Here is a 15,141-nt window from a genome sequence, read left to right as displayed (position 1 = left end):
TATTTACATTGTGTTTGTAACATAGTAAAATGTTTTAATACAAATCAAATTAAATTTTACACATTATCAGAGCACACTACATTAGTGTGAATATTTCAGATTAGTCTCTGCAAGTCTTTTCATCTTTAACATAAAATTTCAGCACTAATAAATATTTCCATCTTTTAGCGGAAAAGCCTCTTGTTGTGGAAGATAATTACTTACTCTGCACTGCTCCCGTGATAGATGAAGTTGGAATGTAAGTAATGTGTTAAATGCATGAAATTAAGTGTAATTTTCTAACTGCAGCATAGATTACCACTGTAGATCACGATGCATAAGACGACCCCATTTTCTCAGTGCTAAAAATCATGCTTCTGTGTTTACTAGGCATATAAGCCAACCCATTTTTTTCAGGCAAGAGATGTTATACTTTCATTAGTACTCTGCCTCAACTCTTCACTGCAGAAATGCTTCTTTTACTTACCCTGCACTGTAAATCAATGCGTTGTATCAAACAGTTGATACAGACTTGGTTGTGAACAAGATGCAAGGAAATTTAAGACATGCATAAATAGAAGACACTGTGCATGGTGTAGCAAGTGAAAAATTGAAATTTATCTTCCAGCAATGAGTATGAAGTACAAGGCTGCTTGTGTGTAACGTGCCGTAATATTTGCTAAGTTGTCAAATAAAGTTACTGGAGTGAGATAATTCAGTATTCATGAAAATCTGGTGTGAGATTAGAAGAAGATGTATAAGAGTTTATGCATCTTCAGAACAGGGACCGGCCATTGACCTGATTTTGAGAAGCATGTAATGGAACTGGTCCTTAAAAATCATCAGAATTGTCACATCACTACCATAAATGCAGTGCACATAAACACATTTAAGTCAGCCAAGTCAAATGCTGGATCTGATAACTATTTTAGACCAATAGTTGCTGTAGCTGTTTTATGCGATAGAAGACTGAGTTTGCACATAGGCAACCAAGAGACATTGGTGTCAAAATTATCAGTTCATCATCAGCAAAATTACCCATTAAAACACTTTGACAACATGGATAAGGTACCAACAATGAATTTTGATATATACAGCAGCCAAACTGTGCAATTGAAAGGTTTGAAAGCAGTTTCAATCAAAATGACAAAACGTGAGAGGGCAAGATTCACGGTGGTACTAGTATGCTTGGTCAATGGAACAAAATTAAAGCCTATGGAAATTTTCAAACAAAAAACCATCAAGTTTCCTGCAGGCGGTTTTGTGCATGTCTTTAATAATATTTGAGTGGATGAGGATAGAGTGGAGTGATGGACCCATACCTAAGGTTCATATGGCCGATGTAAACAGTGCAGTTTATTGATGTGGGATATGTTCAATTCTCAGATGACCAGCAAAACCAAAGGATGCCTGAGATAGTAGTGGTAGAGGTGTAGTGGCATTGTCACTAGACTGGTAATGTTCCAGAAACATGGATTCCAATCACCATTGTGACAGATGGAGAAATTTTGAAAGAAAAGGGCAGAGCTGTAGTTCTAATATAAATGAATAAGTATAGCATTATATTTGCAGAAGAAATTCACAAAGATCATTCCAAGGGTGAGAAATTTTAGTTTTGAGATTGTCATTCTGAAAATGTCCGCTTTGTCCCAACTCTGTCTTCTGTTAGTCAGCCAATTCTCCATCCTATTCTACTCCCAACAGAGTGGGTGTTTATCTTGTTACGTAATCTTACCTTTAAAAAGCCCCTTTTGGTAATCCAAGTACATTTATACCTGCCTTTTATATTCAATTATCTATTCTTGTTAGCTTGTTAACTCCTCAAGGAGCTATAATAAAATTGTCGGACATGATTTCCCTTTCATGAAGCCACGCTACTCTGCTTGGTTATATTGAGTTTCTAAATGTTGTTATTGCATCCTTTGTAATCCTTTCTCAATGACAGATGTTAAACTAATTGGCCCAAACCTACCTCTTTTCTGTTTCCCTTCCTCTGAATAAGGTTACATTGACAATTTTCCAAATCTCTAGAACTTTCCAGAATCTAAGGACTCTTGGAAAGTTACTACCAAGCAATCTACTGTCTTTGTGGCTACTTTGTTTAAACTCATAGGATGCAACTCATCAGGTTCAGGGGATTTATCAGCCTTTAGCTCCATGATTTTCCACAGCCTGACTGGTCATCAGTGGGCCTACAACCAAAGAATGCAAGGGCAAGAGTTATAGCTGGGGGCAGGGAAATTATGATGCGGTGAGGCACGACCTAGGATGCGTGGCTTGGAAAAGTAGGCTTCAAGGCATGGGCACAATTGATATGTGGAGCTTGTTCAAGGAGCAACTATTGAGTGTCCTTGATAAGTATGTACCTGTCAGGCAGGGAGGAAAGGGTCGTGTGAGGGAGCCGTGGTTTAATAAGGAATTGGAATCCCTTGTTAAATTGAAGAGGGCGGCCTATGTAAAGATGAGGCGTGAAGGTTCAATTGGGGCGATTGAGAGTCATAAGGTGTCTCCTTTTGCTGGTCTTTGCTGTTGTGTAGCACAGTCCTAGGACTGCCATCAAGAATGTGGTTAGCTGGCTGCAAAGAAATGCAAATTAATAGACATGCTGAAGATTATGTTATAGAAAATATCTGTCCTGTCACTGGCTGTAGCAGTTAATGGTCAAACATTGTCCTGCCAGTGGATTGGAGGCTCAGTGGACCTATTAATAGACACATCAAAATTGATATATCTTATATAAACCTTTTCTGACTCTACATAATTGTATTGTATTTCTAAGTTCTTAGTCAGGAATCAAGAATTTCTTAATCAGGAATCCTACCATTTTCCCTACTTATTGTTGTCAGATTAATTGGCCCATTGGTCTGTTTTCTTTCCCTTTTCTTGAAAAGGAATTGCTTTTTTTACCTTCCAATAAACTTCTCTCGTATCTAGCAAATAGTAGAAAACTAAAACTCATGTACATTCTGCAGTAACCTCTTTAAAAGTCCTTGTATACTGGGATTCCTTAACTCTCAACCTTCACCCTTTCTTTCGTCGTCTAAAATTAATGACTTTCAATTCTTCATTCTCATTAGACCTTTGGTTCCTTCTATTTTTGTCTATTTGCTACTGTGTAAATAGTCACAAAGTATTTATTTAATCTTTATCACAATTTCTGCTGTCTATGCCTCTTAAAATAATTCATTCATTTCACTGACCTAGTCTTTTTGGACAATTGAAAATGCTTCTCTAGAGAAGCAATCTGCTTCTCTAGGATATTCACATGCTCCTTCTCCCTCTTTTATATCAATCTCTCGGTGATTCTTTTGCCGATTTATCTTTACATACTTGCAAATCACACAATGACTACTCTTTTTTGGCCAATTCGGTGTTTCTTTTCTCAATTTAACCTTACATCTCTTGTCAGTCCTTGTTTGGAGCTTTTCCTACACTTTTCCAGTGGATTTAATTGTTCGTAGCAATCGAGAATTGTGAATTTTTCAAAACTTCCTTTGCTTATCTACTGTCACATCTTTTCATTCAATTTCCTAATCCACAAGTTATCCTTCTCACCGCCATGTTAACATTGCTTAAATTTAAGTCTTGAATGTGATCACATCGTGTTGACACTGATAGAATTCTATCATATGATCACTTTGCTCTACATGATACTTTAAAATGAGATTAGTGATTGACAATGTCTCACAACATAAGGTTTAACATAGACTTATTCCTGGCTGTTTCCGTGACGTTTTGTTTTAAGATACACATTTTCTTTACTCAGCGAGTCGTGAGTTCATGGAATGCGCTGCCTGTGGGAGTGGCAGAGTCAGAATCATTGGCGAACTTTAAGTGGCAATTGGATAGGTACATGGATGGGTGCTTAAGCTAGGACAAATGTTCGGCACAACATCGTGGGCCGAAGGGCCTGTTCTGTGCTGTATTGTTTCATGGAATGCCCTGCCAGTAGCAGTGGTGGACTCTCCCTCTTTATGGGCATTTAAACGGGCATTGGATAGGCATATGGAGGATAGTGGGCTAGTGTAGGTTAGGTGGGCTTGGATTGGCGCAACATCAAGGGCCAAAGGGCCTGTACTGCGCTGTATTTGTCTATGTTCTATGTAACCCTCCGAAAATCTTGGTCTGCAAAGGAATGCTAAGACAGATGGTAAACAAATAAAGAAGAATGAGAAATTAGTTAATGTATGATATTTCTGTTCCTGACATTCAGAAAAAAAAGCATTAAAATTGGAGAGATTGTGTAGCGAAAGTCTGAATTTTACCAAAAGTCAGCGAAGTAGCAATTTCAGAGTGTTTCATGAAGGGTTTCTCTCTGCGACCCCTAGTGAGTTTTTTTCTTGATATTGCGAACCTCATTTTCCCAAATTTGCCATTTTTCCAACTGACTTGCTATTATGCATGTCATTCAGGGTTGGGAAAATTCAGCCCATTTTTCCACCAAGATGTTAGCAAGGCTAAAAAATGTTAGAAGATGCTTTATCAAACTGTAATTTTCACATTAGAGTACCTCTTTATTTGTCATTTCTATCATATACAACTGATAGAGTAAAATCGAGACAATGTTTCTCCAGGACTGAGAGTTCTACACGGACAGCACAAATTACACACTCGTACATGGCATAAAGTGCATAAGAAGTGCAAGTTACAGTGTGATAGAAGAATGATAAATAATAGACATTTTTCTAGCAGCAATTCGAAGTTGTGCAAAGAATTTCAGATGGGAAAGATTCCAATCATACTATGTTAAGGAGCCTGATGGTTTGGGGGAAGAAACTGTTGCACAGTCTGGCCGCGAGAGACTGAATGCTCCAGTATCTTCAGCCAGATGGCAAGAGGGAGAAGAGTTTGAGTGAGGGGTGTGTGGGATCTTCCGCAGTGCTCTTAGCCTTTCATATTCAGCGTGTGGAGTAAATGTCTGTAGTGGAGGGGAGAGAGACCCCAATGATCCTCTCAGCTGTCCTCACTATCCATTGTAGGGTCTTACAATCCAAGACAGTGTAATCCCCGAACCGGGCAGTGATGCAGCAGCTCAGGGTACACTCAATGAACCCTCTATAGAATGTGATAGGATGTGGGTGGGAGATGGGCTTTCCTCAGTCTATGCAGAATGTAGAGACGCTGCTGGGCTTTCTTGTTTATGGAGCTGGTGTTGACGGCCCAGGTGAAATTCTCTGCCAGGTGTACACCAAGAAATTTGGTGCTCTTCACAATCTCCACAGAGGAGCAGTCAATGTCCTGCGGAGAGTGGTCGCTGCATGTCCTCCTGAAGTCAACAATAATCTCTTTCATTTTGTCCATGTTCAGAGACAGTTGTTGACTCTGCACCAGTCTGTTAGCCATTGCACCTCCTCTCTGTATGCTGATTCGTTGTTTGTGCTGATGATACCCACTACAGTCATATTATCAGTGAACTTGATGATGTGATTCGAGTTGTGTATTGCCGCACAGTCATGTGTCAGCAGGGTGAACAGCAGTGGACTGAGCACACAGCCCTGGGGGGCCCCCGTTCTCAGTGTGATGGTGTCGGAGATGTTGTTCCTAATCCAGATCTCCCAGTCAGGAATTCCAGGATCCAGTTACAAAGGGAGATATTTAGGCCCAACAGACTCAGCTTTCTAATCATGGACCGATGAACGATAGTGTTAAATGCAAGACTGAAATCTATGAACAGTAGTCTGACGTAGGTGTCCTTCTTCTGTGGGTGGCACGGTGGCTCAGTAGTTCGCACTGCTGACTCACAGTGCCAGGACTGTCTGTGTGGAGTTTGCACATTCTCCCTAAATCTGCTTGAGTTATCTCTGGGTGCTCCGGTTTCCTTCCAGAATCCAAAGATGTGCAGGTTAGGTGAATTGGCCATGCTAAATTGCCCATAGTGTTCAGGGATATGTAGATTAGGTGCTTTAATTAAAGATAAATATAGGATAATAGGGAAGCGGAATGGGTCTGGGTGGGTTACTGATTGGAGGGTCAGTGTGGACTTGTTGGGCCAAAAGCCTGTTTCCACACTGTAGGTATCCTGTGATTCTCTGGGTGGGAGAGGGCCAGGTGGAGGTTGGTGGAAGTGGCATCATCTGATGAGCGAATTATTCGATGCGCGAACTGTAGGTTGTCCAGTGAGGGTGGCAGCAGGGCCTTAATATGCCTCATCACGAGCCTCTCGAAGCACTTCATGATGATGGGTGTCAGTACAATAGGAACGTAGTCATTGAGACAACGCGCTGAAGACTTCTTCAGCATGGGGACGATGGTAGTAACCTGGAACTATGGCACAGTTCAGGGAGATGTTGAAGATGTCCATGAGAACATCCGCCAGTATGTCAGAGCATTCTCTGAGCATACTGCCAGGGATGTTATCTGGTCCAGCAGCCTTCTGTGGGTTGGCCATGGTAAGATGCCATACCTGGGTCATTGGGGGAGGTGGCATGGGGAGGGGAAGTGCCTCAAGTCATGCATGTTCAACTCATCCGGGAGGGAGGCATCACTAGCACAAGCAGGCGATGCTGTTCTGTGGTTGGTGATGGACTGGATGCCCTTTCACATGTTCCATTTTTCACTGCTGTTCTAAAAGTGGCTGTATAATCTCTGTGTGTATGCACATTTTCACTCTATAATGGCCCGGGTCAGGTTGACCCTTGCTGTTGTTAGGGCCGCCTTGTCATCTGTTCTGAAGGCAGAATCACCTGACTTCAGCAACGCAAACACCTTTGTGGTCATTCACGTTGGGGCGAGAAGTGATGGTCTTGGACACAGTGACATTGTCAATACACTTGCTAATGTAGTAAATCACCGACGCTGTCTACCCCTTTTAGTTAATGGAATCGCCATCGGTTGTCATGTCCCTGAACGTGCATCAGTCAGTGTGCTCAAAACAGTACTGAAGAACAGAAATGGTTCCTGCCGGCCAGAACCTGCTTCAGAACTGGTTTGACACGTCTGACGAGCAGTCTGTATGCTGGGATAAGCGTAACAGAGCTGTGGTCTGAGGAGCAGAGGTGGGGCAGGGGCTTTGTCCTGGATGCGTTGGAGATGTTTGTGTAAACCAGATCCAGCGTGTTCTCCCCTATCATCGCAAAGTCCACATACTGATGGAATTTAGGGAGCATGGTCTTGAGATTCGCATGGTTGAAATCGCCAGCAACAATAAACAGTCCGTCAGGATGTGCGTGTTGCAATCCACTAATAGCCTATACAGTTCACAAAGTGCTTCCTTAGCATTAGCACTGGGAGAAAAATATATCCCAACTATCAGGATGGCAGTGAATTCCCATGGCTAATATAATGGTCTGCATCTAACAGTCACAAACTCCACCAGTGACGAGCAGTAACTGGAGGCTAGCACGCAGTCTTTGCACCATTTTATGTTGATGTAGACACACAGATCTCCACCCCAAGCCTTACCACACAGAGCTGCATTTCTGTCGGGGCGAAACAAGGCAAGCCTGTCTAGTTGGATGGCGAGTTCTGCAATTCTGTCGCTGAGCCATGTTTCTGTGAAAACAAGGACGCAGCAGTCTCTGAACTCACGCTGAGATACCTGCCACAGACGGATGCAGTCCAGTCCAGGGAGCAGACATTGGAGAGCATAATGGATGGGAGAGCTGGCCAGCTAGGGTTTGTTTAAGTCTAGCATGAACTCCTGCATGTTTAACACACTTCTTCCCCTCGTACGTTGCTTCCGATGACCCAACACCTGGCTAATGGCATCAGGCCTGGTCTCTGCATCAAGCCGAGAACTCCTCCAAGCGTATCACACTTCTTCCTCCTCACACACTGCTTCTGAAGTCTCAAGACCCGGCCACCAGCTTTAGGCGAGGCCGAGGACTGGAGGTCTGGTCTCTGAAGCAAGCTGAGATCACGTAGCTCCTGATGCAGCTCTCCATCCAGGTACATTTTCAGCTGGTTCCTGTACTGTAGCAGTGTTTGCAGACTCTAACAGTGTCTGCAAACTCCAGGTTTCCTGTTTTCCCTGCAACTTAGTAGGTCTCGGTCCGGAGAGGCCACTGTGAGTGGCTGCTGCGCCGCCATCTTGGATTCAGGAGCCACCAACTTGGATTAGAGCAGGGAATATAAAACACAAATGTTTGATTAGAGTTTTAAAATCGTGAGAGAGCGAATGGGAAAAGAATCCTTCCTTGGCTTGGGTCAGTAATAAAATATTGTCAATTTTAAAGGTTCACCAAGAGCGATTAGGAGAAATAGTTTTATCTAGAATTGCTATAGTATGAAATGCTTTTCCATAGCAAACCAATGAGGTAGACAACATAGCATACTTTAAGTTGGAGTAGGTAAACATTTGAAAACTGAATTCAGGGCGATGAGGGTCAATTAAGTTCTAATTGTCCTATCAAAGTGAGGCTAACTTGCCTCAGGCATCATGAATTTCGGTGCTTGGTGGTTTAAACTTTAAATAATAATGAGTGTTTGAATGTTTGATCTTTCTTGTTGAAGCAAAGTAATTCTCATTTGTAGAATTTCAACTAATAAAAACTATGACTGATAATTTAAATTTAAAATAATATTATTTTAAACAATTTTGTAGGAATTGATCACTCAGCAATTTTCTTTTCCAAGTTACATCAGCTTTGTCATGTACAGTCTCTGGTTAACCAGAGAATTCTGTTGCTGCATAACTGGAAATTCTGGACAGGATGAAATTGTGGTTTTCCTGTGATTTTGTTTGTTAAAACTAAACACCCACACATTTTAATGTTTTCTTTGCTGTACCTGCAGTAAATGTAATGACTTCCATAGAGATGCTTATTATCCAATTGTATTTAGAAGTACTGAGAAACCTACATGTTCATATTCATATATCCATTTCAAATTCAAGCCCCCTCCTGCTGCTGTCTCAGTCTGGACGGTCTTAAATTAGAATATGCTTACTTCATCTGACTGATGGACAGCCAAAGGCTCAGAAGTCTGTAGGGACACACTTACTGTTTTCACACAGTCTAGAGCAGTGTAGCCTGCTTTCTCAGAATAACCTCCACATCTAAATATTCACTGTAGCTGTTGATCTTGCAAAGATTTGCTGTTTCAGAAAGTGAAAGACTGTGTTTTACTTTTTAGCCCATCATTATTTACTTTAAGTAAACTTGGATTAGAACAGAGAATATAAAACAAAAATATTTGATTCAAGTTTCAAAATCATGAGCGAGATTGGCTTGGGTCAGTAATAAAAAATTGTCAATTTGAAAGGTTCACCAAGAGAGATTAGGAGAAATAGTTTTATCTAGAATTGCTGTAGTATGGAATGTTTTTCCATAGCAAACCAATGAGGTAGACACCATAGCATACTTTAAGGCAGAGTAGGTAAACATTTGAACGACTGAATTCAGGGTGATAAGGGTCAATTAATTTCTAATTGTCCGAGCAAAGTGAGGCTAAATAGCCTCAGACCTCATGTAATTGAGTAATAATAAATGTTTGATCCTTCTTGTTAAATTCTCATTCATACCATTTCAACTAATCAAAACTATATGACTCACCGTCATCTGATAATTCAAGTTTTAAATGATATTATTTTAAACAATTTTGTAGGAATTGATCACTATCAGCAACTTTTTGTCATGTACAGTCTCTGGTTATCCAGGGAACTCTGTTGCTGCATAACTGAAGAAGGGGGCCAAGAAATGGCAAATGGAGTTTAATATAGATAAGTGTGAAGTCTTGCATTTTGGAAAGTCAAATCAAGGTAGAAGCTTTATGGTGAATGGTGGGGCCTAAGGAGTGTAGAGGAATAGAGGGATCTTGGAGCTCAGGGTAAGGTTCTCTGGAATGAATTGCCAGCAGAAGTGGTTGAGGTGGTACATTAGCAACATTTAAAAGGCATTTGGACAAATACATGGATAGGCAACGATTAGAAGGATATGGGCCAAGTGCAGGCAAATGGGGTTAGCATGGATGGACATGTTGGCTGGCATGGACAAGTTTGGATCAAAGGGTCTGCCTCCGTACTGTAGGACTCTATGACTCTATAATTATTCTGTCAAAACATTTTTAGATGATCTGGATTAGAAATTCATGCTGTTTTTTGTAGGATAGAGTAAGATTTCAGTACCCCTACAAAATTAAATCTTATTTTAAAAGCCTCATCAGAAAGGAACGTCTCACCTGAAGCAAATGATCTCTTATATGTCAGTTTATTTTCCTGAACTAGCTAACTAACTGTTCCAGTTTATGTTTCTGAACTAAGTAAGTGTTCATACTTGTAAAAGAAAGTTCAAAAGCATTTTACGTAATACAATACGGAGTCATTTAAATTATATGTACGCAGCACTGGTTCGAAGGTAGAAGATAGAGGGTAGTGTTGAAAGGTTGCTTTTCAGATAGGAGGCCTGGCCTGTGACCAATGGTGTGCCATAAGGATTGATGCTGGACTCACTGCTTTTTGTAATTTATATAAATGATTTGTGTGTGAACATAGGAGGTATAGTTAGTAAGTGTGCAGGTGACATCAACATTGGAGGTGTAGTGGACAGTGAAGAAAGTTACCTCAGAGTACAATGGGATCTTGATCAGATAGTCCAATGGGCTGAGGAGTGGCAGATGGAGTTAATTTAGATAAATGTGAGCTGGTGCATTTTGGAAAGGTAAGTCAGGGCAGGACTAATACACTTAATGGCCAGGTCCTGGGGAGTGGTGCTGAACAAAGAGACCTTGGAGTTCAGGTTCATAGTTCCTTGAAAGTGGAGCCACAGGTAGATAGGATAGTGAAGAAGGTGTTTTTTGTGCTTGCTTTTATTGGTCAGTGTATTAGGCATAAGAGCTGGGAGGTCATGTTGCGGCTGTACAGGACATTGGTTCAGCTACTTTTGGAGTATTGCATGCAATTCTGAGCTCCCTCCTACAGCAAGGATGTTGTGAAACTTGAAAGTGTTAAAAAAAGAATTTGTGAGGATGTTGCCAGGGTTGAAGGGTTTGAGCTATAGTGGGAGGCTGAATAGGCTGAGGTTATTTTCCTTGGAGCATTAGAGGCTGAGGGGTGACCTTCAAGAACTTGACAAAATCATGAGGGGCATGATAGGGTAAACAGGCAAGAACTTTTCCCAGAGTGGAGGAGTCCGGAAATAGAGGGCATGGGTTTAAGGTGTGTGAGGAAAGATATAAAAGGGACCTATTGTGCAACTTTTTCACACAATGGTTAGTGTGTGTATGGAATGAGCTGCCAGAGGATGTGGTGGAGGCTAGTACGATGACAATATTTAAAAGGCATCTGGATGGGTAAATGAATAGGAAGGATTGAGAAGGATGTGGGCCAAATGCTGGCAAATGGGATTAGATTTATATAGGATACCTGGTCAGCATGGACGAGTTGAACTGAAGGGTCTGTTTACATGTTGTATGACTCTATGTCTTTTCACTTATTATTTGCTTATCACATTTATGGATTATAGTGAGAGGGGAGGTGAGAGTGACTGCCCTTGATGTCAAAATGCATTTGACCCGGTATGGCATTAAGGAACCATAGCAAAACTGGAGTGCATAAAGAGTGAACCTGGAAAAAGCACACCAATCAAGCAACATCAGAGGTGAAGGGGAATTGACGTTTCAGATTCCCTGACAAGCTCCAACCTGGAACGTCGACTCCCTTCTCCTCTGATGCTGCTTCACCTGCTGTGCTTTTTCCAACTCCACTCTTTATCCACTCTGACTCTCCAGCACCTGTAGTTCTCACTATCTCCAAGTAGTAAAACTGGAATCAATGGTGTGATGATACTATGACATTAAGAGGTACATTTTGTCCATTTTCTTAATGAAGAGAGGTTGAGACAGAAGTAGCGAGTGGTCTGTTCCAAGCCAAAAACTAAACAGCTTATGAGGCCTTGTTTTTTTTAAAAGTTGGAACAATAGAAGTAGTATGAATGGGTGGAATCAGACTCCCAAATAACCAGGATTTTGGTTTAGCTTTCAGTGATCGTTGGGGTTTGGGAGTTGGCTGTGGAAGCTGTCTCTCTCCCACTCTCTCTCCCTACTTCATCTAAAAAGCTTTGGTTCTCTCTGTGCCAGAATCGATGTGAGACAATCTGTTTTACTGAATTTGCCTTTGGCAAAGGTGTGGTTATGGGATGTTACTATATTGGAACAGTTGCTGTTAAATATTCTGTTAAGCTTTCCTAAAGAGTTAAAGTTATGCCAATTCTTCATTCTTTTGTTTATATTTTAATTGTAGAGTAAGAATAAAGTGTGTTTTGATTAAAGCTGAGGAGTGTAACCAATCAAATTACTTCTGGAGCACAGCACCTTACTCTATCTTTAAATAAGATAAACGCTAGGGTTGAGACTATCTCCTTGATATATTTGAAGAGGGTTGGCTCTGGTTCATAACGATGGATATCAACAGGCCAACCCTCCATTGGTTGGAGTCATACCTGACACATAAGAAGATGTTTGTGGTCGTTGAATGTCAGTCATTTCAGCTCCAGACATCTCTGCAGGAGTTTCTCAGAGTAGGCCCAACTATCTTCAACTGCTTCATCAATGACCTTTCTTCCATCATAAGATCAAAAGTGGCGATAGTCACTGATTGGTGCTGAACATTGCACATTCATGACTCCTCAATGACTGAAGCAACTCATGTCAAAATACAGAAAGACCAGGACAATATCTCTGTTTGGGCTGATGAGTGAAAAGTAACATTCTTGCCACACAAATGTCAGGCTATCTCCAACATGTGAGAATCTAATCATCGTCCCTTGGTAAAACCAGGATTAAATCCACTAGTACCAGTGTCCTAGGGGTACCAGATGCAAATCTGAACTAGACCAATCATATAGTTACTGCGGCTACGGCAGCAGGTCAGAAGCTATGAATCCTGCAGCATGTGAGCCACATCCTGACTTGCCTGGCTGTGGGCATCTTCAACAACACTCAAGAAGCTTCATTCAGGTCAAAGTAGTCCACTTGATTGGCATTCAAAAGCATCCACTCCCTCCACCACCGACACCCAGTAGCTGCAGTGTGCACTACCTTCAAGATGCACTGCAGAAATTTACTGACCTCTTTGGGCAGTACTTTCCATAGAATTGTAGAATTTGACAGTACAGAAGGAAGCCGTTCGATCCATTGTATCTGTACCAGTTCCCAAAAGAGCTGCCCAGCTAGTCCCATTCTCCAGCTCTATTTCCATAGCCCTCTAAAGGTCATCACTTTCACCTCCTATGGAATTTGCCTCCACCACTTTCCCAGGCAGCGCATTCCAAACCTACCATCACTTCTATCGAGAAAGACAAGGGCAGCCAATATTTGTGAACACCACAAGTTCCTGTACTGCAAGTTCCCCTCCATGCCATTCACCATCCTGACTTGGAAATATGTTGCCATGCCTTCCGTGTCACTGAATCAAATCCTAGAAATCTCTCCCTCATGGCATTGTGGGTCTCCTTACAATGGACTGCAGCAGTTAAAGGAGGCAGCTCACCACCACGTTCTCAAGGGCAACTAGGAATGGGCCATAACTGCTGGTCCAGCCAGCATGCCCACATCCCATGAATGAATTAATTTGTAAAAAGCATGTTGAGTGAAGTAAAATTGAGCGAAGTAAAAATACTGCTGTAGCTACTAAGTTTATGGAATAGATATATTGAGAAAGATGTCTTGGACAACAAAATAATTGAGGGCAAAGAATTTAATAGTAGATTTGTGTAGTTCTAAACTAGCAAAGCATTTTCAAATGATCAGTTTGGTAAAATGTCACTTCTAACTTGATTAATTTTATTGATTTCTAAGTGTAACAATGTTCTGTAAACATATGGCACCTTTAATATTACAAACATATTCTAAATAACTGCAGCATAAGAAATTGAGGGGGGACTTTATTGAGCTTTATAAAATCATGAGGGCCTTCGACAAGGTGAATGACAAAGATGTTTTTGCTAGAGTGGAGAGAAGTTTCAAACTAGGGGACACATTTTTAAAGTGAGAGGAGAAAGATTTTAAAACCCTTTTATACAGTGTGGAATGAACTACCAGAGAAAGTTATGGATGCAGATACCATTATAATATTTAAAATACATTTGCATAAGTTCACAAATAGGAAGGATTTGGAAGGATATGGGCCAAATGCAGGTAGGTGGAACTGATTTAGTTTGGGATTATGGTTTGCGTGGACTGGCTGTACTGTTTCCATGCTGTAAGGCTCTATAACTTCACAGAGACTGATGTTCTGTCACAAAGTCAGCCTTTATTACATGTGGAGAGTCATTGACACCATTCCAGCTCTCTCAGAGTCAACAAGATATCTGACACTCCTGTTCTTTTCTTTATAATTTCGTAAACAATTCACAGTTTACAAAACAATTAACATTTACAGCTGTATACAGAGAAACAGCAATTTTACAAGGGAGAGGAATGGCAAAGCCAAGCCCCAAACCCTGACATTCAACCGGTTTTTAGGGAAATGAGGGCAAACCTCAAATCCCACACTCCTGTTGTTATCTCTCAGCCAACACTCTATGATTGGATCAAATTAATAGCTGAAAATGTGTTGCTGGAAAAGCGCAGCAGGTCAGGCAGCATCCAAGGAACAGGAGAATCGACATTTTGGGCATAAGCCTTTCTTCAGGAATGAGGAAAGTGTGTCCAGCAGGCTAAGATAAAAGGTAGGGAGGAGGGACTTGGGGGGAGGGTGATAGGCCGGAGTGAGGTGGGGGCGGAGAGGTCAGGAAGATGATTGCAGGTTAGGAAGGCGGTGCTGAGTTCGAGGGATTTGACTGAGACAAGGTGGGGGGAGGGGAAATGAGGAAACTGGAGAAGTCTGAGTTCATCCCTTGTGGTTGGAGGGTTCCCAGGCAGAAGATGAGGAGCTCTTCCTCCATCCAACCATCGTGTTGCCATGGTCTGGCGATGGAGGAGTCCAAGGACCTGCATGCCCTTGGTGGAGTGGGAGGGGGAGTTAAAGTGTTGGGCTACGGGGTGGTTGGGTTGGTTGGTCCGGGTGTCCCAGTGGTGTTCTCTGAGCCCCGCCCCTCCAACCGCCACCAGGACAGAACCCCACTAGTCCTCACTACCACCCCACCAACCTCCATGTACAACGTATCATCCGCCGTCATTTCCGCCACCCCACTCCGGCTTATCACCCTCACCTTGACCTCCCTCCACCTATCGCATTTCCAAAGCCCCTCCCCCAAGTCCCTCCTCCCTACCTTTTGCCAAAGGTAG

At 41.9% G+C, this 15,141-nt stretch overlaps 1 protein-coding gene across 3 annotated transcripts in view; it reads left to right on the top strand.

Annotated features, from left to right (window-relative positions):
- Positions 1-15,141, top strand: part of LOC122541800 (anthrax toxin receptor 1-like) — a 112,473-nt gene that overhangs the window by 39,431 nt on the left and 57,901 nt on the right. For all 3 annotated transcript variants that reach the window (XM_043678796.1, XM_043678795.1, XM_043678797.1), the window contains one exon: positions 169-238. In XM_043678796.1, coding sequence (XP_043534731.1) covers positions 169-238 — 70 coding nt within the window. The remainder of the gene's footprint in view (positions 1-168; positions 239-15,141) is intronic.

This window comes from Chiloscyllium plagiosum, chromosome 38 (assembly GCF_004010195.1).
Source record: "Chiloscyllium plagiosum isolate BGI_BamShark_2017 chromosome 38, ASM401019v2, whole genome shotgun sequence".
NCBI classification, from domain to species: domain Eukaryota; kingdom Metazoa; phylum Chordata; class Chondrichthyes; order Orectolobiformes; family Hemiscylliidae; genus Chiloscyllium; species Chiloscyllium plagiosum.
This window is presented reverse-complemented; position numbering and strand designations above follow the sequence as displayed.